Source organism: Apteryx mantelli, chromosome 3 (genome assembly GCF_036417845.1).
Source record: "Apteryx mantelli isolate bAptMan1 chromosome 3, bAptMan1.hap1, whole genome shotgun sequence".
Lineage (NCBI taxonomy): Eukaryota > Metazoa > Chordata > Aves > Apterygiformes > Apterygidae > Apteryx > Apteryx mantelli.
Window position 1 is genome coordinate 22,674,106 of NC_089980.1, and position 23,836 is coordinate 22,697,941.

General features: G+C 42.2%; 1 protein-coding gene and 1 long non-coding RNA gene across 3 annotated transcripts in view; both read right to left on the bottom strand.

The window, feature by feature from the left end:
• The window catches only part of LOC106498022 (uncharacterized), a 30,436-nt gene extending 8,036 nt beyond the window's left edge, over window positions 1-22,400 (bottom strand). For both annotated transcript variants that reach the window (XR_010883662.1, XR_010883663.1), the window contains exons 1-2: window positions 22,317-22,400; window positions 14,864-14,994 (exon numbers count right to left, since the gene is read on the bottom strand). This is a non-coding gene — a long non-coding RNA (uncharacterized lncRNA). The remainder of the gene's footprint in view (window positions 1-14,863; window positions 14,995-22,316) is intronic.
• On the bottom strand, window positions 6,846-10,979 carry TLR5 (toll like receptor 5). Its single transcript, XM_067294677.1, has one exon. It carries the CDS (start codon window positions 10,963-10,965, stop codon window positions 8,380-8,382), a length of 2,586 nt encoding a protein of 861 aa, XP_067150778.1. The 5' UTR covers window positions 10,966-10,979; the 3' UTR covers window positions 6,846-8,379.
• Window positions 22,401-23,836: the final 1,436 nt, after the last annotated feature.

The window sequence follows — 23,836 nt, forward strand, 5'->3', positions numbered from 1 at the left end:
TTCTTCCTCAGGCTTCTTTTGACTGGGTAACCCTTTTATCTTCCAACAGTTTTAAGACTATATTGCAAATGCTGACACAGTAGAATTGCGCAGACAAAGTATCAGATAGGTTTTGTATCTACACACCTTACAGTGCTGTAACATGAATAAAAGTTTAGTTCGTCTCCTCGCCTAATACCAAATTATGTTATAACCTAGCCTCTGACACACTAACAATTTCTGTGTACACAGGCCCCTCCTCCTTGCAAGGTACAGTTCAGGTAGCAGAGCAGCAGATAACCCACAGTCCCTTTGGCCAGCTGCAGCCTGGACCACCTCTCTCTTCGGACAGGGCCTGTTGGCTGACTGGATCAGTCTTCCCAAAATTACTTACCACAGCTACTCTCAAGCATTTTACAGGCCTTCATTTTTATCTCTTATTTTGTAGGTAGCTTATTCCCCTCCCACAGGGTGTATGGTACACATTCTGACTGCACATATGTCCTGGTGTGGAAATAGTCACACTGCCAAATCCTCTAAATATTGTAAAATTCCAAGATCCAGTCCAAGTCTTAAAATAGAACATGTCTGAGCAAACTTCCTGGGGTTTTTAAAACAGCTTCCTCATGTGTGTGTTGGTGTATGAATGGAATCGTGGATTTCTGAAGTGTCAAGGGGGCGAATGTGTATATACCCAAATGAGAATATTATGAATGAGTCTCTTCAGAGAAGAACACTGATGAAAAGGACACTGTTAGCAAAAACAACCACAGAAGTATGAGCAAATACTTGAAAGGAAGAACACCCAGGGGGAGTGGGTTCCCACTTTCTAGTGAACTCCATTATTTTCTTTTCAGAAGTCATGCTAAATAGGAAAGACTTTCCAGTTTTAGCAAAAGAATGAAATAGTGTCTGTCCTCAGTGAAAATTCTGGGTGTGAAGATAAGTGCCAGTGAAATGTACTTTTATGACAGTAGGACAAGCAGAACTCTCTTAGGAGGAGAGTAAGCTAAAAAAATAAGCCCTTATCTGTTTTCTGTGTTTACATTGCTCCATCAGCATGGTATTTAAATGTCTCATGATTTTTAATGTATTTACCATTACAGCACCCTTAGGATACATGGCTATGCTAGTCTGCCCATTTAAAAGATGAAGAAATGAAGCACAGAGAGGGTAAGTGACTTGCCCAAGATTCTCTAAAAATGTGTGTCCTGTACTTCAGGCTATTGTCCTCTCATACCATTCTTTTGCTCTCATTTAGTCCCTGCACCTACAATATGAATAGATGGTGGGTTGGTAGGGACAGTGCCCTCTGTAGTAATGCAGCTCCCCTCTTTCTTCACACTGGAAACTTCTGCTAACTTCAGATTTTGTTTTCTTGCAGCCATTGTTGTTGGTAGTTCTTATACTTTTGCTTATCTGGACTCCTCAGGTCTCTCAAATCAGACTAAAGATCTTTCATCTTTTCTTTCATGAAGCAGTTTGTTTCTACCTGCAGCCAGAATCTAGGCTAGGAGACTTGCACAAAAAGGAAAATGGGGCAGAAAGCTAACTGGACTTTTCTAAAGCCTGCCTGAAGTATCAGGAAAAAAAAGAAGAAATTACTTCGTTATTTAAACTAACCAAGCTTTGCCAGTCCCAGTGTTCTCCAACAAGCCAGATTCCAGATTACTCCTGATAAAGAACTGCAAAGACAGAACAGAGTGAAACATGCCTAGCTTTATATTAACATACAGGCTAATCTCTGCTCTTGCTGCAGTGACCCTGTACTGAGTCGTTTTTTAAAGGTACCATGTGTCCTGGATTTCTCTCTGTTCCACAAGAGCTTGTGTTGCTCCTCGTGTCATCAGTTCTGTCAGGGGCACCGCTGGCTACTACAAAAGAGAGCAAACAGACTTGCCAGCTTATACTTTGTCCCTTCTTGATGGTTAATTCAGTATATTATACAAGACAGAGGATGCACAACCCAAACCTGAATTTTCTTCCCAATACTGCCCATGACATAGAGCGTCTCAATTCTTCCATCTTTAAACAGAAGATAAAAGAAATGCACTTATCTTTATAAAGTACTTTGAGCTTCACTGTTACAAGGTACCATATGTACTAAATATCTATGTTTTAATATCACATATAATCACAATGCTGAAATTCCATTGCCAATTCAATTTTTAGAAATAGTGTCAACAGACATGGTTTGAAATACTTAGCTTTGCCAACATGAAAAAGTTACACAGCCTGGAAACATTCCTGATGCAAAAAAAACCCAAAACAAACAAACAAAAAACCACTGCCACATCAAATTCTGTTGTTTTGTACCAGGATTCTCTGTTTGCTCCACTGCTTTCCATCACATTATACGCAGGCTTGAAGCAGCCTGATAGTGCTGTTCTTGTACTGTGGAAGCTTGCAAGAAGCATACAGGTGATCGACCCAGTGCAGTGGCTCTTTTGCATGAGGCTGTGAATGAGTAAAGAGTAAGATATTCTAAACAGCATTGTATCATTTGGGACACAATAAATAGAGTGAAGCCTTCTTTGATACTTACTGATGTTTACATACCATGTAATTATTATTATCATTGAAAATCCCAACTTCCTTTCTTTGAACATAATGTCTAAACAGGAAAATGCTAACCTTCCTGTTTGGAGAATTGTTAGTTTCAGAAGGAATATATTTTTCTCTCTTACTTGCAGTTTTCAAAGATTTTATTTTTATTAAAAATGGAAAAGACAAACAACAGGCTATCTGAAAGGAAGGAAAACCATGTCTGAAACAAACAGAGTCTGCTATGAATAGATAGTCTTTGCACTATGGAATAACTCATGTCATACCTATATTGACTTTTGCATATTGAAAAGGAAATGTAGACTTATTTTTGGCAACCATTATGCTGTATGTATACAATACAAAAAGCAAAGGTGAGGTAGCAGGGGAAGACAAACCTCCTGTCAATCTCTGTGCAAACAGCAAGAGAGAATCACTGAAGAGATGAGTAGGCCTAACAGTAATGTCTAGCTGTGATACGAGGTTGACTAAAAGGGTTGAATTTAAAATTTCTGGTACCTGCTTTGCATCCAGACAATGTTCTCTGTGGTTGGTGTCTGTGCTTACAGTGGCCTCCTGGGTAAACCTCAGCTCCTAAACTTGGCTTTTGCAGTTCTTGTTCAGTTGAAGGGAATACTTGTGGGGCAGCATCTGAAGTTCTGCTCCTGGTACATGGATCTTTTACAGCTGCCAGGAGCAGCAAAGTGAAGCTGAAGACCAAGATGCTCAGCTCTTCTTTACAAGGAGCAAAACAGCAAAAGGGTAACTAAAAGCTGCGTATGCAAAAGCCCTTATACCCAAAAGCTGAATAAGCTGTTTGACATCCCAAAGGTGTCAGCTACATTCTCTGAGATTGACAAGCAGCCTAATGGAACAACTGCCAGCAAAGGCCTTGCAGAGACTATGGGTTGTAAATTTGTCCATGTAGGGAGACTTCTTATTGTCACTTCTCCTGCAAGATATATCTTTGCCCACAAGGCCATAGTTTTGCTAATCCTATTTATCAGCAAGAACTACAAAATCTTGCAAGAATGAAGGAGGACATATGTGATGGAAGGCCACCACCCAGAGCAGGGTGGGAAGCTGGAGAGGCCAACCAATCTTTTCTTCACTAACTTTCTAAAGCTGTTCCTTACTCAAGGCCTGACCAATTTTGCTGTGCTTCACAGTTCAAGCAGAAGTCCTGAAATGCTTGGACTATTTCTTAAAGCTGTGGCTCTTGGACTCATGCATTGAATGAGTTTCCACCTTCTTATAATCATGCAGAAAGCATTAAAATGTGGTTTTACAGGATCAAATACCAGGCGTTTGTTATTGTTTTCTAAATTTTTGCTTTTAACACCAGTTTTCTGATTTTGGAAGCCTTATTTCACACAACTGCATGTTTGCTGTTGGCAGTACTATATACTGCAAAGAAACCTTGCAAATATTTGCTAGTGCTAGTCCCATTTGAAGTTAATCCGCTTACCATACTAGTGCATTATGTTTGATCATGTTTGCAGAATCAGACCCTTATGTAGATGTATCTATATCTAGATGTATTCTTTTCTTGCTTCAAGACTCTCTTCTCATGCAATGGAAGTCCCCTTTCTACAGCAAGATACTTAGCCATATGTACCCTTCCCAACTTTGATGATCTTCCCAAGATTTGGATGTGCTAGTTCTCAATTTGCAGTGCCCTCACCACTCACTCCTGCCACTCACTTGTGTATTGCTCTTTGTCTGTAAGGGTAAAGTATTTTGCCAGGTGAGTCTTGCTTTGTGATTTAACTGGACAGCTGGTATTCACAGTTCCAGCAAGAAAAGAACATGTTAAAGCCATTGTAAAATAATCAGCACCATATGAAATGGAAAAGGTGGGATATAATAATCTGAAACCCAGATGTCCTCTGGCAGTGAGAGGTAGGACAGCTGAAAAAGACCCAGAAGTCAGCAAATAAGCTGAGTTAATGATGTGACACACACAAAAAAGTAGTGTGATTCTGAGCAACATACATAGGAGCATCCCACTCTAGACAGGGAACTGTCTGTAGTCTTGTCTATGCTGGTGTTTTCCACAGAGGGTAGTATACCTGTTGAGGTGGGTGCAATAATGAGTATCAAGTGTAAATTAACAACAAAGTTCCTGGTGGTAGATCTACTAGTATGCTGAACAGTCTCTAAGAGGAGGGATTAGCAAAAACATAATTGCTTGGGACAGTGAAAGTTGACCACACAAATATATCAACACTGCCACATCCAGCTGACAGCCTGTATGATTTAATAGAGGTAGATCTTTTGGAGGATTGCATAGTCAACAATTTGAGAGCAAAATGTAGCCGCCTGATACTTTGCTGAGTCTAGTATGCATATTGGATGGACAGAGAAGAGATGCCTGGTTTCACTGTAATACATGCGGGCATACTGTTATTGACTTCTGTTGTTTCCCTCTGCAGGAATATGTTTGGAGACTCTGGGTTCTGGTCCTGTGCGCCTTGATTTCTCGCAGGAGCCTGTATAATCTGTGGACTCTGGACAGGTTTGCTAGCTGTAACTGTTGAACAGCACTGTCTGCTTTAATGTTTAATGTTTAATGTTTATAAAATATGATGCAATGGTGGGAGTAGGCTCTTACTATTAAGTATCACAGCTGATACCATGTGGCACTGAGTCACTGTCCTCTGAATATTCCCTGTGTTGCTACTGCAAATAAATTCACCAGCTTCCGTCCTAATAGCTTACTTTAGAGCCAGTGTCACACTTCACACCCTATTCTGGATGCTCTCCAACAAGTTAATGTCTTTCACTGAGTAAGGTGAGTAAAAATGATGAGAATATTCTTAACTAAAGAGCCATAAAATTCTAACAGAGCTGTAATGTTCCCAGTGAGCCTAAAGGGAATCTGATCAATAGTTATGAGGTCGAGGCTTGATTTATGGCCTTAATTCATCAGGCACAGTCATTCCCCATTTCTGTACAGGATGCTTTTGTGGTTTCTGCTAAGCAGAGCAGTATAAAGTCTGCAAGCCCTTTCTCGACAATTCCCCCAGGCTTTGTCATTTAAGAAGTGACTCCATAGAAGTGCTGATAAAGGTCCTATGACCAATTTAAGAGAATTTTTCATTGTATAGGACAGACTGTACCAACTGTATTTGCTCTGAGAGTCTAAAGCTTGGAGTGGTTTCACAGTAAGTAAAAAAGAAAGTTATTTCAGATCTTTTTAAAACTTCCCATTGAAGATACTCACATGCCTATGAACCATTCCACAATCAGGAATGGTCCAGTAGCATGCTCTCCAAAAATCCCTTTCTTGCCTTTTGCCCACCCTTTATGGTAGAACTTGCAAGGGGCCAGATGGGAGCTACTTCTACTGGTTCTAAGCTGCTCTGTGTTAGAGAGAAGTTTTCCCAGCTCCTCCTAACATACTTTTGATCTCCTTAAGCTTCCAAAGTGGTATATAAGGACTGAGGCAGAAGATGAAATTTCATCCAACAGCTTTTATCTTCTCAGGAAGTTCATATTAAAATCTTCATATAAAAAGGTCAGAACTTTCCAAAGACTGAAGTAAGTGCAAGTTTTGTTAGCTATCTCCCACCAGTGGGATAAGCATGAAGTAGATGGAAATATTTCAAATGAAGTGTCAAAGCCCTGGTAGAGCCATCTCAATAATCTCTGCATCTGCTTGTTCAATAGTTCCTGCATACATAGGTTAGCTGAAGTAAGTTTTAAGTATCTGAAGAGATAGGAGTGCCTTATAAATATACAGTAAGGTCCTAACTGGACAGGGCTCTCAGTCAACACTTGAGCAAAAAAGTTTTGATTGTGATGCTCATTCAAATGTAATTTCTCAGGCACATTTAAAAAAAAAATCCCATCTCTTACCCCATGTACAGCTTCATAGATGCTGACAGCCGAGACCTGCACGTGATCTTGGTTGGACAGCTTCATTCCTGCTTGGCAACCTGTAGATGTTATTTAATTCGAAGTATTCCCCAGTGTAACGTCTGACTCATGAGGATGTCTGTAACTATTTGCACTTGTTGGGCTGGGGGCAGGGGGGGGGAGTAAGTTGGGCATTTTCAGAGGCCTCAGAGCGGTGTGCCGGGGCGAAGGGCAGGCGGTGGCTCCCCGAAAAGCCCGCGGAAGGCCGGGCTCTCCCCGGCAGTCTGGCCCTCCCGGCAGCCGCGGCGGGCGTGGAGGCGGGGGGCGGCGAGGCCCGGCGCTTCCCCGAGCCAACAGCGCCACCCAGGGCTCCCTGAGCACAGTCCCGGCTCTTTCGCCTCCCTCCCTCCTTAACGTTTTCCAAGGTTGGGCCCTTTTATGTTCCTGAATGATTACACTGATTGAGAAGGAAGTAATATTTTACTGTAGTAGTTATAGCAGTATAAATCGTATATATTGGTACATTTAGAGTAAATGAGATCAGTCACAGGCACATCTATATTCGAATGACTGCATTTACATGAAGTGGATTATACTTTATCAAAATAAAGTAGTAGTATTTGTAGGCAGCTAAGGTCTAGGTAACCAGTTTATAAATCACAGTCCATCCCTGATTCTTTACTACAGTGAAAAACTTACTCAGCCCATATTGAAATGTTTGGTAAGCTTTTGTTGAATAAATGTATAAAACCACATGAACAGTTTACTCAAGAAATATGTCACAACCAAAATAAAGGGTGCAGGTTTTATAACTAACAGTGCACACTGAGTCAGACTTTTATTAAAATGACCCTGATCAAATCCCTGAAGATATATACCTGGACAAAACAGTGGCACAAGTTTTAGAGAAGAGGTAAAGCACCAGATGCTAATGATGCTAGAAAACTATTTCAATAGGAGCAGAAAAAAAATCTTAGAATTGACGAGGACACAGGCCGCGCAGAGAACAACCCACGTTACATGGTTGTTTTCTGCACCTTCCACTCCCAGAGGGCAAAAGCTGTCTGGCGGCCACTGGGCTATCGACCGTGTCACCAGCGTACAGCCCTCACGGCTGCTGAGGTAATTCAGTGCTCGCCTTTCTCACACGGGGCCGGAGTCCTGCTGGAGGCACAGTGCGGTCTGGCCCGTGCTGCATGGTCGCTGTGTCCTGTGAGAGCCGGCAGCACGCTGGATACAGCGCTGCTTGGGAAAGGGCTGCTCCCTTCTCTCCGTGGGGCAGGAGCCAGCTCACCTGAAAAACTCCCCGGGGAGAAGAGCAGCAAACAAAGTAGCCAGGGACTGTAGTTTTACCACCAAGCACAGCTGTGGAGGAGACAGGGATGAATGAAGTTCAAAATCTGTCTATTCCAGTTGACAAGTTTAGGCTAAATGAGGGGTAAATAAAACCTGTGTTCCACCAATTTCAAGGGTAAAGTTGGGGAACACTGATGCTCCTTTGAAACAGGGCATGAAAAGTTAGAGGTCAGAAAGCACAAGAGAAAGTAATCCATGAACTGATGATCAGGCTAGGCCGTACATGAAAGCATATTTGGGTGCTGCCCACACTCTACCATGGGCTCTTAAAAAAAAAAAACAAAAAAAAACAAAAACAAAAAAACCCCCACCCTCCTCCTACTGAAACAGAGACAAGTATGCTGCAAGTATGTAGCAGTCTGAAAATTAGAATTAAAGTTTCTCAAGCTCAGAAATCCAAAATGCGAGGCATCCATGATTCATTTAATTCTTCTGAAAATGTGTGCCATAGTCCATGAAAGAATTGCACTTTCTTGTATTTGCAGGTTTCTTTCAAGCTGTTTCCATGTTTATAAGATCTAAACTGAAATAGTTGTGTTTCTACCTGCTTTTGCAAGGAAAGCTGAAGAAACTTGTGTTTCTTCCTCCTGTGGCACAGCTGGAAATAGGATATTTAGAAAGGCAGCAACCCATACAGTATCAGCGTGAGAGTGTTGCTACAGTCTGCAGCTCTATATCACTGGCTTTCCTTTGCACTTTTTTCTCTTTCAGAATTTGGCAAGAAAGGTTATTTAAAAACCAGTCTACATCTTGATAGTCTTCAGGCCACCGCAAATACCGACTCCTTTGTAAAAAGATTCGAATTGGCTTGTGTTTCATCAGTTGATATTGAGAAAGTGACCCCACCACTACCATAATGAGGACATCTTTCAGATCACAAAAGTATCTGCTCTGGGCAAAATTAAAGGCTTCCACACACCACCCATCTTTGAGAAACTGCCTTGTCACAATGCAAACTGTTTTCCTGCTGTTCCAAATGGCATCACGAATATTGTTGATATGTTCTTCCCCAGGCAAGAAATCTCTTTCCTCAAAGCACAAGGTAAATCTGTTTTTGTCAAAATACTGTGAATCCAGGCGTTTAAGTAAAGCATGCTGGACCCATTCAAAGTCATTTTTGCTGTAGCACAAATATGCATCGTATCTATACTCATTTGTATCAGCTGCTGGTTGATGGCTGTCTATCAAAGTTCTTGTGATAGTTTTATACCAGACAAAACAAATCCCCCGACAGCGAGTAAAAATGATGACTGCCAATAGAAACATTACCAGGGTGACAGAGGTGAAGATGAATACTGAGAACCTGAGAGACTCCTGGAGTTCATCTTCATCGCAACCATCATACAGCAGAGAAGACAGAGGTACTCCTGCAAAAGCAGGTGGGTATAAACAGTATCTGTCAGATTGTGAGCCAGCTAGGGTTACATTGGTTTCATTTAGCCACACTAGTAGGCTCTTTAAAGTACAGTCACAGACGTACTTATTATGTGTTATATCCAGGACACTCAAAGTCATAAAGATTTCAGGCTCAGGGGAGAAAAGCTGGTTTCCAGACAAGTTTAGGTTTGTTAGGCTTTGTGGAAAAATCCCAGGAGAAAGATGAGACAATAGGTTGGAAGCTAGATTAAGTCTTTGTAGAGATGTTAGACCTCTGAAAACCTCTTGTGGAAGAGCACTGAGGTAGTTGTTATTTAGATGTAGAACCTGCAGTTTGGAGAGTGCCCTGAACACATCCAAACATAAATCTCTCTCCCACACAAGCTGTAACATATTTTCTCCTAGATCTATATAGATTATCTGATTGTTTTCTATAACATTAACTCTTTTCACACAGTAAGAGAATCGATTCTGTTTTAAGAAGATATACTGCAAATCTGGAACTTGGAAAAGTATATACAGGTCACCCAGGTTTGCCAGCCAATTTCTTTCTAAATCAAGATATGTTGCAGCTATTGCTCTGTCAACTACAGACATTAGCTTATTGTCACCTAAAAAGGCAGTGGTCACATATGGAAAAGAAGGGAGTTTTTTAATGGCGTTGTCTCGAAGATCAATTATTTCCAGATTTACCAACCTACTGAATGATTTTTGACCAATAATCCCAATATGGTTTTGCTGTAAATCAATATGCATTACACTATGCAGCCCCTCAAAAGTATAATCGTACAACTCACCTAAAAGATTACTTGAGACATTGAGAGTTTTTAGGTTTCCCAAGCCAAAAAACGCTTGCCTTTGGATTTGATTTATCTTGTTGCTGTAGAGGTTCAGCAATTCCAATTTACCAAGGCTTTGAAAGACAAAAGGATTGAGAGAGAAAATGTAACCAACTGAAATATCAAGCAAACGAAGATCACTCCCTGCTAGACCTGTAAATGTATTTTCATCTGGATTTTTTAAGTTATCAAAGCCGAATCCTGAACCCATTATATGAGGACTAAGTTTTAGAGAACTGATTTGAGTCCCTTTTATGGCTGTACAGAAATACTGGACTTTCTCTGTGCTCCAACCACTGTGACCAAGGTCCAATGAGCTCAACGTAATGTTTCTGAAAGGATTTGGGCATTTGGCCCAGGCCATTAGACTTGTATGGTATAATTTATTAGAATTGAGGCTAAAAAATAAAAATTTTTTTCCTTGGAAGCTGGTGAGATTGCTTTCACACAGGTTGGATATCATATTGAATTTCAGGTCCACAGTTTTCAAGACTGTTAGATTATAAAATAAGGGATGAGGCTGAAGTTTTGTGATTTGGTTCCCTGAAAGATCCAATTCTTCTAAGGACCTCAAATCTTGAAAGTAGCGTTCCATCAGGATGGAGTCTCCAAGACTGTTCGCATTCAGCCGGAGTACAGTCAAATTTGGCAAGTCCACAAAAGCATCAAGATCCAGTTGAAGAATCTTATTGTAACCTAAATCTAAGACAAGAAGGTTTGGCAAGTTCCTGAAAGCTGCTTTTCCTATGATAACAGGAAAGACATGCTGTGTTCCGATTTCCAACACCAACAAGTGCTCCAGCAGTGGGAATGAAGTTGCGTTCACTTGTCTGATATAGTTGAAACTTAGCAAAAGCTTCACTGTATCCTTTGGCACAAGTGGAACATCTGTGAGGTTGCAGAAATAATACACGGAGATTTGGCCTTCTGAGTAACAGCTTCTAAATGCATATATACCTCTAGCTAGAGATATTCCAAAGACAAGTACTAGCTGTTGATGTAACATCATTAATCTGTATGAAAAAGTGAAGACAGTAAGAATTAATTATGCAATTGGCTGTCTACCCAATAAGGTTGTGTAGTATGTTTTTAACCATATAGAATAAAAGACAAATGTCACACTAAAAATGACTAGTGATTTGGGGATTTATCCTTTCTCTGAAAGTCTAATAGGCAACTGATAGTCTGGCTGCTCAGAGGATGGGTTCCAAAGAGATGTGAGCAGCTAATACCTGAAAAGTAATTCTCTTTTATGTATCTTAAGGTGGGCACCAAAACCCCACTAGTTAAGCGTGAAAATCTTGAAAATCTTGGCCCAGCTTTTTAATTTGCATCACTGAAGTGGCAACAGTAGCATATTAGCTTAAAAATCATTCCTTAATCAGTTATCCAAACAGGGTTCAACAGTTTGGGCTATAAGTGCAATACTCCAATCATCTCAACAGAGCAGGCACCATGCTGGTCTTTCCCTGAGCCCTCTCCTTGTGAGGGTAACCACTGAAGCTGGTTGGAATTCAGATCGCTGTAACAGAGCACTGCCTAACTCAGCCAAAAATTTTAAAGAGAGGGACTTCATCTGGGTCTCCATGACCTTAAGGTTAACCCTGCAAAGTGAAACTGTTCTTAAAAAAGTGGCAAAACAGTTTTGAACGTATAGGCAGGAACAAGGCTAACAGTGAAGGAAAAGAAAAATGCTGTAGCCTGAAGCAATGTTGCGAGAGTTCATGCTTGTGGTCACTAATTATGTGATGTAAATTCACATTTTTGTGAAAAACTACATTTGCTGAACTCAAGATTGCCAGATTCTACAAAAAGGTACACAACAAAGTATGCAACTCACTGATGAAGGCATTTATTAATTTATTCCCTCTTTGGATTTTCCCTGCATCATGCCATCTGTCTCTCTCATTTTCTCTCATACAAGAACATCTTCAAAGTATGGAAGATTTTTTTTATTGAGCATGGTAAAGAACAGAGCAAATTATTAGCCCTGAAATGGTGGTTTGTGTACTGTAGTTTAAAGACCTGTTAACTAAGATTGCAACCATCTGCCTCTCCTTTTTAAAAAGCACTCACTGAAATGATTTACTGACTAACAATCAGCGGAAGTAGTTTTGTAACCTCTGGCACAATCTGCATAAAAATTGGTTAGTGTAAATCCTTTTGGAACCAAATACCTGGTGGACATCTAATGGCAGCTAAGTAAATCTATTTCAGAAAGGAAAGAAATGTTGGGCTTTGAGGCAGTGATTAAAAAGACGTAACTATCATTAATTATTATTATCAGTTGAGCATACTGTTTCTTTAAAGCTTTAGCTTGCCCAGAGCACAGGTACAGATTAGGAAGATGCTATGCAGAATATTTATCTCCAGAACTAAAACCATCTTATGCTTGTTGCCATCATGCAAATTGTACAGACTTCTGGGAAATAAAAATGTATGTCAGTAAAAACCACTATGATATTCACACTGCAAACACCAAATAAAGAGCTAGCCCATTTTTTATAGACTATCTGCTGAATAGGGATTACAAGCACATTATAATACCATCAAATCTTACAACTTTGACACACTCTCACAGTACCTAATGCTGTCTGGAGACGTCCTCAAACTCATCTGATTAGAGTAAAATCTTAACTTCTAAGTACCTAAAAAAATCAGTGATTGCTAAGATGAGCCTGAAAATGTCAACCCTAAAGGCTTAAACACCAAGTGGGAAAAATGCATATCCTACAACTTATTTTAAGTTTTTAATCTTGTCATTTTTTAAGGCAATCTCATGGTTTTAGGACCAGACCAATTCTTGAATGTGAGTGAGTTTATGAGTATAGGATAGAGTGCTAAAGTCTTGAGTCCTGGCATTCAAATTTCATTCATATCTTATCTCAGTAAGGATTTTAGTATTTGCTCCAAAGAAAAGCAAGTTGAAGGTAGTGAATATCAAAATTCTATTAGAGATTTTAAATGCATCTATGGGGAATTATTCCCAGCACTGACTAATAACTGTTCTTTCTATCCTCTATTTTTGACCCACCATGTTAAAATAGAACATTATAAACAGTAATTAGGTAGGTATTTAAAACTATGTTACTACAAAATATTGTAGGTTATTAAGAAAAACACAACTAAACATACATTAGATCATTCAAGATGTTTACTTTTTATTCTTCTCTTTGCTTGAACCATGAAAACAAAACACCAAGTTTCCCTTTTATTATTTTGCTATTATGATGGCTCTTGTTGACACCATAATATAACGTTGCAAATGTACCATCCAGTTAGCACAAAGCAGTTGTTAATTATATTTATCTTTCAAATGTTTAAATTTATATTCCTGCTATTTGCCCAAATACTATGACTGTTTTTTAAAGTTTGGGCAAAGTCACAGCATTACCAAAACAAACGACAAAGTATTTTGGAAATCAAAATTTAACAGACATGTATCTCAGCTTACGATAAAAAAGAGCTCAAAATTTTTAAAGTGGAGCTATTAGAAAACATTGGGTTTTTTTAAATTAAAAATAAGATTTTATTTTTATTATGAGAAAATAAGAAAATGACGAAAGATTTCTAACTGCCTCTGCTTTTACTCCTATCTTCTTTTCCACATTATTGTAAGTTGAAGACGTCTCTAAGAACCTCTTAACAGCCCTAACACTCAACTTCAGCTCAGGTTTGGTGACAAGGATGGTTTCAAGTTTGCTCCTTCAATTTTTTTGTGCAACTACTACCTTTTCCCGCAAATCTTGGCCCTCTGTGAGTGGAAGAAAGTTGCTGGCAATAAGTAATGCTTACTGCTCTCAAAGGTTTTTAATTTAACAGAATGCCTCTACAAAGCACTTTACACAACCCTGCACCATTGTACATGAGCACCTGAATTTTGGGAAGAACATTCTTCCTACAAAATGACCATCATCCTATCCACTTACCTGCCTGTACAGGCACAAGGAGATGAAGAGTTGTGTAAATGGCTAATTTGTTACTGAAAATAACAGCAATGAAGGTTAGAGAAGTAGAGCTCAATATGTGGGATTTTGTTTCATTCTACTGTGGCACTGTCAGAAGGGGGAAGCAATAAAGGGAAGGAGAGAAGTAGGAGGAGGAAGAAAAAGGGAGCAAATGCTTTTGCAATGGAAAGTCCTAAGCAGAGTATGTTTCATGTTTCATATCTAAGGAAGAAACTTTTACCCTGGAAGATGGATATTTTTACCTAGATCTAAAGGCAGCAAGCACATGCATACAGAGTACAAACATTCTAGCTCTGGTCTCAGACTGCTCAGACAATATGCTTCTAAATGAGTAAAACCAGATCCAGCTGTTTTGAGCAGTCTGGAACTGACCTGTGCTGCTGCACTAACTCTTTTTTTAAAACTCATTTTGGTTGACTTTGTTTTAATCAGCTAGAAGCCTTCACCAGCACAGCAAAAAAGGAAGAGAACTGACAGTATTGGGGAGTGGATGTTGTAGTTCCTGTCCAGCTCAGTACAGCTGTTCATACCTCAGGACACCCGCAGATGCTCAGTGTGTACGGCCTGAAGTATTGAAACTACAGCTGAAGAGGAGGGCTGTCACCTTTCCTATGCGGACAATCCAGGAAAGAAGTTAAGAGTAACAACTACTCTGACGGAAAGTGACAAAGCACTTGCCATTCCCTTTTCCAAGCTCCCAACAAAAATGCACTGGAGGCCAAATAAAGAAAGAATAGGTTACTTATCCTACATTTGTCCTTGCTGATGGCTGAGAGTATTCACTTGCTTTTTTAGAAGAGTGATATATAAGGAAATTCTGCAGTCTCAGGAGTGGTTTTGTGCTGAATCAGATTTCAATAACCTACTGCAGTGACCATAATATCCTTCCACAGAGACACTTCCTAGATGACTAGTCAGCAAGAGGAATTGGGTACTCACCTCTGGAACAGACTACTTGAAATAACTGTGTGAAGATGGATCAAAAATACTGGTCATTCAGGCATTCAGGATGTGGTTGGTGGATTAAAAAAAAGACTACGCAGAGGTAAAGCTGGTGAATTTTTCATTATCTGCACAAAAGAAAAGGAATGCAAATTGTTTGCTCGTACTAACTTTCATGAGAAAGTCCAAGCCATTTTGCGTAGGTCACTCAATCACGGGGGTGTGTGTGTGTGTGTGTGTGTGTACGCATGCGTGTGTCTATAAAGGTAGCAGTATCTTTTGACAAATGTGTGAAAGTCTCATCTCTAATTACCGCAAACCTATAGAGGGAAAAAAACTTTAATCCTCTTGCCAAGTTGAAAGCCCCCCCCACACTCCAAAGCTAAAGGCCTTGCTGTTGGAACAGCAGCATGTGAAAGCTCACTTGGAGGCTGCATGACTGCTGCTTTTATCATGATGGCTGCAGCAAAACACCATTATTTGCCACAGATAGCACAAAATCTCCCCAGAGAAATGGAGGAATGAAAGAAAGGCTCGAACAACTTTAGAACGTATTTCTTGCCTGTAAAATCGGTGCATGGAAAATATTCCTCTTTTCTTCCTCTCCATACCCAAATGCACTACACACTAAAGAGACATTGAGAGGGGCCATTAAGATGGTTATGATTTTTTTCTACAGTGAGATGGCTTTGTGCATAAAGTTACATTGATTTAACTTAAAATTTGATAATTTGATTTTCACACTGGTTTCATCATCAGTGTACAACTTTGCTTGTGAATGTTTTCATACTATATTTAAGCCAAGTTCCACATGTACATGTCCAGATTCAGGCTAACTGAACAGAAATTGTCTTCTGCTCATCTAACCAAAACTACAGAGTTTGCTACAGTTTTTATTAATAGGTTTCTAGGCAGACTGGAGCAACACTTATGCTTCTGGCCAATTCTAAAATTTGAAATAATTCTCCAATTTCAAATCTTATCATCAATAGATGTTTCAATGCAGAAATCATATCATTTTAAATGTTTCACTTCTGATTTTTAGGTGCTTATATAAATACATTTTTGCCAACTTCTGTCCCCCTTTTACTTTCACCAGCATAACCATCCTGCCTAATATGGATACTGCAGGGACACAAGTATAGTTAAGATCTAATAAACTGGGGATCCTGACCATGTAGAGCTTCTGAATTCGGTTTGAAGTAGTTACAATCTTAGTATGAAATCGTTCTAGCATACTGCACCTCTATGCAAACAGGGAATCCAACATTATTGGCAAACGCTGCAGCATGTCTTTCCCAGACCATAAACAACAGTCAGTTGTTAAATCATTTTGGGGCAAGGGATCAACTGATTCCTAGAGGAGTTTGTTAGTCATAGACCTTCCTGCCAGAAGCTGGCAAAGTGCAGCACTGACATACACCAGTATCACCAATAATAAAACTGGCTGCTGATACAAACCATATGGGCAGGAAAGAACCACTGAGAAAAAGGAAAAATTAGTAGGAGGAGTTTGGAAGCTTTGAGTGGGTGAGGACATTTTGCTTAGCTACATGATAAGCCTGATTCAATATAAACAAACTAGGCTAAAAGGACTCCCAAATTTCAAAGGCTTGATTCAATCCATGAATTCTGGAAGAAGAATCATGACAAAGCCAAAGAAATCCCGATTCTTTCTTCTCTCCTCTTTCTAACCCAGTTTACTTTTCAGAACAAATGTTAGGAAAATGTTCATATTCTGATGGTATTAGAGTTTCAATAGCTGATCTTTGCACATTTATAACTGACCCTTTGCCACTGGTGCTTTGGCCAAGCACCTTTTGGATTCTAAGGTGCTTGGAACAGCTCCAGGAAAAGGGGAATGGCAGATGATAGAACAGTCCATTACCACTTGGCCATGACAGTAGGAAAGTGCTCAGCTGTAAGATATGACAAAATACACATATAACTTGTTGGCACTTAGGGCTGAAATGGTCTCACACAGTTCACCAGTGAGGGACAAGAATGCTGGGCCAACGTAGAAGTGCCTCAGGAGTTTATGTGAGAGTTTGTCTTTCTGCTCCTAAACTGAGACTTGAGATGGCAACAATAATCTCAGTTATCTCCATCATTTCTTCTTCGGACCCTTTCTGCCCCCTTTTCTCTTTTCACTATACTTCAGCTTAGGCACGGACCAAGTGAGTCTGCATATAAAGGGGGTTTTAGCTCTACATCAGTATCACCCGCTGCATCTGTCCTCTTTCCACCTGAATATTTGGTCTGGATGCAAAGGCAAGACCAAAGCTTTCTGCCTGTGGAATTCTGGACGTTAGCTGCCCAGTCAGAAAAATATCTCCAGCTCAAAGTCTCCTCATGAAGGCTAGAAAGCATGCAAAAACCTAACATAGACCATGGACAATGACGTGCCACATCCCTGGTATGTGGCTAATGCATACTTTCACAGGTCTGACTTGCTGCATATGTGCTACAGTTCTGTTCCTGATTTCCTGAAAGGGAGCTGTTACACAGTAGCATACATACTTGTGTCACTTGCTGTGGCTACGCAGCTCCTACCTTATCTGAATTGCATTGACCCTTCTGTGCAAATACTCAAAACTTGCAAAAAGGAGGAGAATAACGAGCAAGTCCCATTGCAAACAGTACAAATTTGTCTCTTGCTTAGATGTCCTGGGGATGAGACTTCCACTAAGGTACCTAAAACAGTTGGGCTGGTTATCTGTGACTGTCAAGTTTTCTGAGAATGGGTCAAATCTGTAGAGGCTAAAAGCTGTAACACTGGAAACTGGTAAAACAAAGTGAAAGGAGATGCTGAAAGAAGAACTGAGGAGCAGTTAACGACAGCTCTCAAACTCTGCAAAAGAAAGGGAATACTGATTAGATCCAACAATATGTCAAGGATATATACTCACAAAGGAAAGTAGAGGATGGTAACATCAGTTGCTAATTCTGCACTCAACACTTTGGAATCTAAAAATGAAGCCTGTTCATGGCTTTTTAGCTAAACTAGCTTTTTGGATTAAACAAACCAAAATAAAACAACCAATGTTCTCTTCCCAGATAATTCAAGGAGCTTATCTTCCAAACCCTCCTCAGCAAAAAGTCCTCACAAATCTTGCATTCTTGTTTGCAAACCAGCCAACCTTCTGCAGGAGAGATGCAATATACTCTTATCTGGAAGATGATGTGCTTATAGTCTAATGGTTAAAGCAGTTTCCATGCATCAAAAACAGACTGAAGCCTCTCAGCCTGAAGAAGGCTAAGAACTAAGGTCTTTCACTGCTTTAAGCGCTCCGACTACTGGGTCATAACATCAGAGGCCTCTCCTTTCCATGGGCAAAATCTGAAAGATGTCCATGGCTAGCGTGCCATGGACAGTGTGCCACACTGGATCCAAAGCCGCAGCTCTGCTGAAAGAGCACCAAGCATGCTTTGCCAACGAAGCCTGTTTGGGCCTAAACTCAAATACAGCACTTTCCAACTTAAAACCAGGAAGCATGTTTAGGACAAGTAAGTACTGTGGATGTCCCTTTCATGGATGGAGAATCTAAGACGATAAGGCATTAAGCAACCTAACAGAACAGAAGGAACATAAAAACAACAACTGGCTTGAGAAATCAGAAGTTACATATGGGATCTAATTATCTAGTTCCTGTTCATCCTTTAGATTTGTTTCGATATCCCCTCAGACTATATGATGATAGGAGGACATCCATGCTTCAAAGGCAGTGTGATTCCCATATTCTTATTATAGTATCACAGCTATTTAAAACAAAGTGGTCTCTAGAAGGCTGGGAAAATAAAGCTGAACATCTGCTAGACTAAAAAGTCTCAGGGCTATTTCTGCAGGGGAACAGGAGAAAACCTGACAGGCACCGAGAGCTTGCTGTGGCCCCTGACTCTAGGCCTGGTCCCAGCTCAGTCGTTTTTAGCCCCTGGCAGTGTTTAGTGCCTCCCTCCCTAGGAAGGGGCTCCCTCTGAGCAGAGCCAGCCTGCTCTCTTTGCTGCCGGAGCAGCCAGCTGGGCCGGTTAGTCCACTTAAGGGCCCCACCGCCAGGCACCGGTCCATCTGCCAGCCCCAGGCAGTGCCCAGGCCCCATCCGTCATCATGCTGATAAGAACTGATGAAGGCTGAGAGCCTCAATGACAGACTTGAGAAGAGGACCCACAAGGGGTCCTTATGCACCTGCAGGTCCTAAGAAAATGAACTGCTCAAGGCTTCAGTGCAGACAGTTAGGATCCCTGTTTTTCAGCTCGCTGCTATAGTTGTTTCCCAGAAGAGACACTTATTAAAAGCTGCACAAACCACCTATGGCCGGTCACAGTCACAGCTCAGAGATTCTCGCCTCTCACCCTGAATCCATGCTGACTTTTTTCCCTTTGAAAACTGTCATGTAGTAAGCGCCCAGTCTAGACTAGATGCCACTTGAGGGAAGCAGCATTTCCCTCATTTTGTGATTGAGAAACTAAGAAAAGTAGCTATTCTTTCAGACTGTGTTTTTTTTACAAAGTGGCATTTAGTGCAGGGACAAAAGGTCCTTCTTTCTGCTTAAAAGGATAACTGGAAGCAGCCAGGATTAAAACTCTGGTCTGGGAAAGATCAAAGAGATAATAGGGAAAACCTCTCAAAAACTACAGCCTAGTTGGAGGTTGCAGTTCTTGACTTATAGGAAGACAGCTTTCACAAATTGGATAGATATTCTTGAGGAAGCAAGAGTGAGCAAGTGGGGAAGAACTGTAACTCTTAGGTTCACTAGCGGAGTTCCTGCACAGCTAAAAAGCTAATATTTTATAAAGCTAATCAGTACTGTCATGCCAGTGCAATAGGGGTCAGGCATAAAGCAGCACTGTTGTTAGCAGAAGTTGGCAAACATGACTAAATGGATAGCAGGAGGGAAATGGCATGGTTGCCACGTTTTCACTCCTGGGACCCAGTATGGGCACATTATTTATTAAAGAACTACTAAAAGATTATGGAGACAGGTGCCTAAACATGTAGAGCCAGCAGGGACAATTGACAGCAGAGATGTTTGCTTTTGCAAGTAACAAGAAAAATCGAGGTAAGGAGTTTCATGCAAGTTTTTAAAAAGCACTCAGAAGATAATAAGCCACAAATCCCCAGTGACAAAAGAACCATGACGTTAGTATGGAAGAGATACAGACAGCTGATTTGCCCAGCATTTGGGTGACGATAGAAATCTGCTCCGTTAGCTCTAACTTGCCAACGGAGGTGCACACATGTGAAAACTGCTGTATTCACAAACGTAGCTGACAACTTTGCAGTGTCGAATCTGTTGTGCAAAGGAGCCATAACTGGCAAACAAGGTAGAAAAGTAGCTAGCTTTACTGAAATGGTCACTGTGTGAGTTAGCTATTTTGTTGGCTCACAATATCTTAGGTCTAGGGTTCAGAAAGCCCTGCATACGCATCCCAGCTCCAGGGCTTATCTGCTGAATGTCCTCGTACAAGATGTTCCCAACCTAGCCGAGAACACTAGCTGTCACACAGGCCAGCCTACGCATGACAGGCTATTAGAGTGGAAGCCAGGAGCCTGAATTAGAGTTGCTACACAAGGCATGTGGAAAGGTAGGTACCCCATTTCTGAATCCTTAAAAGACCTATAGTCTTACATGCAGGGACAGCCAAAAGAGAAATCCCAGTGTAGGGTATACTTCAAATTCTGCCCCTACCCCAGCCCTAAGATAATAACTACGTGCTTCTTACCAGTTGGGAACAATATTCCTAATCTGCTTGATCTTTTCCCCTTTTTTCAACAACAAGAAGAGGAAGAATTGTACTTTCTTGAGAGAAAGCTAGTAATGTCTCTGTTTAGCACATGAATGTATTGTGTGAAACAGCTATACTCAGTTCTGTCTTCTGCACAGTGCAATCCAAATTCTTTTATCTCCAACACCCATTGCCACATGCCACAAAGGCATTGGTTATTTTGGACTGGGGGCACTTTGCTCTGCTCCTGATACAGCTCTCCCACCTCAGCGAATGACACTGAAGATTCACTGAGTCAAAAAGACATGCATTCCAGCTTAAAGGGGGGTGCTCAACATGGGGGCCAAGGGAGGTGAGGGAAGAGATTTGCTCTGAACATGGCTTTGGTAATCTGTCTGTGGACACGTTCAACCCAGCAACTGTCCTTAGAGAAGAGCCTGGAGGCCTTTCTTGTCCTCCCCTCTAAATGGAGGCTAGCTCCTGCCTCTCTATTGTAATGAATTTCTAGAAGTTCTTGCACAGCAACATCATTTCAACAGGAAGGGTGAAGAGTGCCAGAAGAGGAGGATGTATGTCGGATCTGCCCTCAGGCAGAGGATGGAGTTGAATGAACGTTCCCATGACCTGGGTGAATGCTCTTAGCAATGAACCACTGGATTAAAGATGTTGAGCAACAATTTGCCACTGTTTTAAAAGAAAACAGCAGCTACTGCTGCAGTTTGGGCAGAGTCTAAGCTAGAAGTATGCCTACATCAAAACATCCATGGCACACACACAAATTAGATGCTGACTTTTCAGCCCTGTCAGACTGAGGCATTACTGAGCACCTGCAGAAACAAAATGTTTCACGCCAGAAACCTTCAGTGTTAAAAAAAGCAGGGGGAACCCTCTAACATCCAGGAAGCTGGACTCTTCCAGGATTAAGAGACAGGTGAGATTTTGCCTCATCAAGTCTTACTTTGTTGGAGCATCCTTAAGTGCCTTTTAGGAACTTTATACCTTGGGTATCTAATTTCTTCTAACATGGGCATAACAATCCATGTCTGCCTCGGAAAAAAATAATGCTAAAGAGTGTACTGCTTTGAAAAATGTAAAATGCAACCCAGGTGCCAAAAATCTCACTGTGGGTGGATAACATCTCTTACAGGCTCAAAGAAGGAAGGCTGAGGGAGGAGATGGAAGGAGAAGCTGTTGCACTTCGACACCTGCCAAGGGCTTCGAGAAAGCCAGCTCCTAGGCAGCAGGCAGGATCAGTCACAGCCGCGGGGCTTGTCCAACCTGCCCAGGGGCCTCCAGGGAGGGGGATTCCCAGCAGCGACCGGGCAGCGCAGCGGGGCCACTGGGCACTGCAGAAGTGAAAAGGAGGGACTGCAGACCTGCCTTCCTCCCAGCATCACTGTCAGGGATGAAGTTCGCCCTCATGTTTTGAAAAGCAAGGCTTCGATATCTCCTTCAGAGGCCAGCACGCAGACTGGCTCGCTGTCCTCAACACGAAAGACGGGGATCCAGAGAGCCACGAGTCACCTGTGCCTGCAGGTGCGCTAAGAGAAGGCCCCAGGACACCCGGGCATTCCCGTACTTTATCATCGAGTTTTGCCCAGGGCTCCTGCACCGCTCTCGCCTACCGCCGTCCCCTCCGCCCCCGCCTGCTACCGGCCCCCGCCGCTGCGGCGCAGCAAGCAACGCCGGGGCCGCCCCACGCCAGACTCCGCCGCCCCGCGCTCACCTCTGCCGGCCCGGCCCGGTCCGGTCCGGTCCGGTCCGGTCCGGTCCGGTGCGCCGCCGCTCCCCCGGGTCGCGGCGCGCAGGGCTGAGGGCGACCCCGCCCCGAGGCGGAGCGGCGCGGCCGTTAACGGCATGCCAACGGCCGCGCCGGCCCCGCCCGCCGCGGGCGCTGCGACGGGCTTGTGGCGCCCGAGCAATGGGGCGGCAGCGTCGTGCTTTCTGTTCACGAGACTCCTCTGAGGGGAAGCAGCCAACGCTGCTGCGCTGCCTCTTTGCTGAGGGGAAAAGGAGGACACCAAAACGGGAAAACTGACCCAAAGCTACACGGGAAGCAAGAGGATTAGGAGACAGATACCTGCGTGGAAGTACCAGAGCCCTTGTGGGATGTGGTACCTTTACACAGAGAGCAGCCGGGAGCGCATCCCTGCTTGCAGACGCTGCTGCTCGGATAGTCTGTCCCGAGCGTGGCAGCGCACGCTGGGGTTTTGGCACTTGTCAGGCCAGCTGCCAGCCTTGCTCTCTCCACCTGAAATCCGACCTCTCAATGCAGCCGGCTAACAGACCCCCAGCTCGCTGGTCTGTTATGTTTACATGTAAGCTACTGCTAAAGGTCGGCTGTTAGCTTTGGCCTAAAAGCACAGGAGGTTTTTCATTCACCCCTGCAAGCTAAGATGCGATTTGAAATGTAGCTCTTAGCAGTAACTGCTGTGAAGGAGCTGCGATGGGAGCTGTGGGCTGCAGAAGAGGAGCTGGGGGTCTGCCCCAGGAAGCGGTAGGAGGTGGTCTGGGGACTGCCTGTCGCTCCCTCGGCATCCAGGGCCAGGTGCCTGCGGAGCCAGCAGCACACGGGGCAGCCGGCACAGCACAAAATGGCCAAACAGACGTGGGTGGTGCGTTCTCCCTTTATCACACTGTCCTCCTTTTTTATACACCCCGGAATGGCTAGCCTGGCTTATGCTGGCTGAAGTTAGAAAACATTTCAGAACATCAACTTGGATAAAATGATTCAAGGTTTGAGAGGTGTAAGGCGTGTTGCTGACCCCGGATATTAGCTGGGAAATCACAATTTCAAGGAATCTGCCTCAAAGACACTGGCTTTCACAGTAACAGAAAAAAAGAATTTTACTTAAGCTACTTACCGTGCAGCACAGTGAGTAAACGAAGGCCAGTGCAATACAGATACAGCATGCTGTAGTGGTACAGCACGTATGTAAATGGTAATTGTGTGGCTATGGAATGAAAATAAACAGATACGTAAACGAAATAAGAGAGGTAGGCATGTAAAGTCAGCGAGGAAGAAACACTAATAGGTAAATTCCCTAATAGGGCAGAAATTCCACCTAATTTACCAAGATCAGCCACTAGATGTCGAGAAGGGGTTGGGCAATTGCAAATGAAAACAAGGCTGAGGAGCGCAATCAGGGTGCAGAATCAGTCTTTTATAGCCTTGTTCAAGATAAGCATTTTAATTTATGTAAAATGGTCACACCAATTTATCTTTGTCTCAATGATGTAAAAATT

Bases quoted from the DNA above. Each gene is read 5' to 3' on its own strand.
- TLR5 (XM_067294677.1), bottom strand. From the start codon at position 10,965: ATGATGTTACATCAACAGCTAGTACTTGTCTTTGGAATATCTCTAGCT.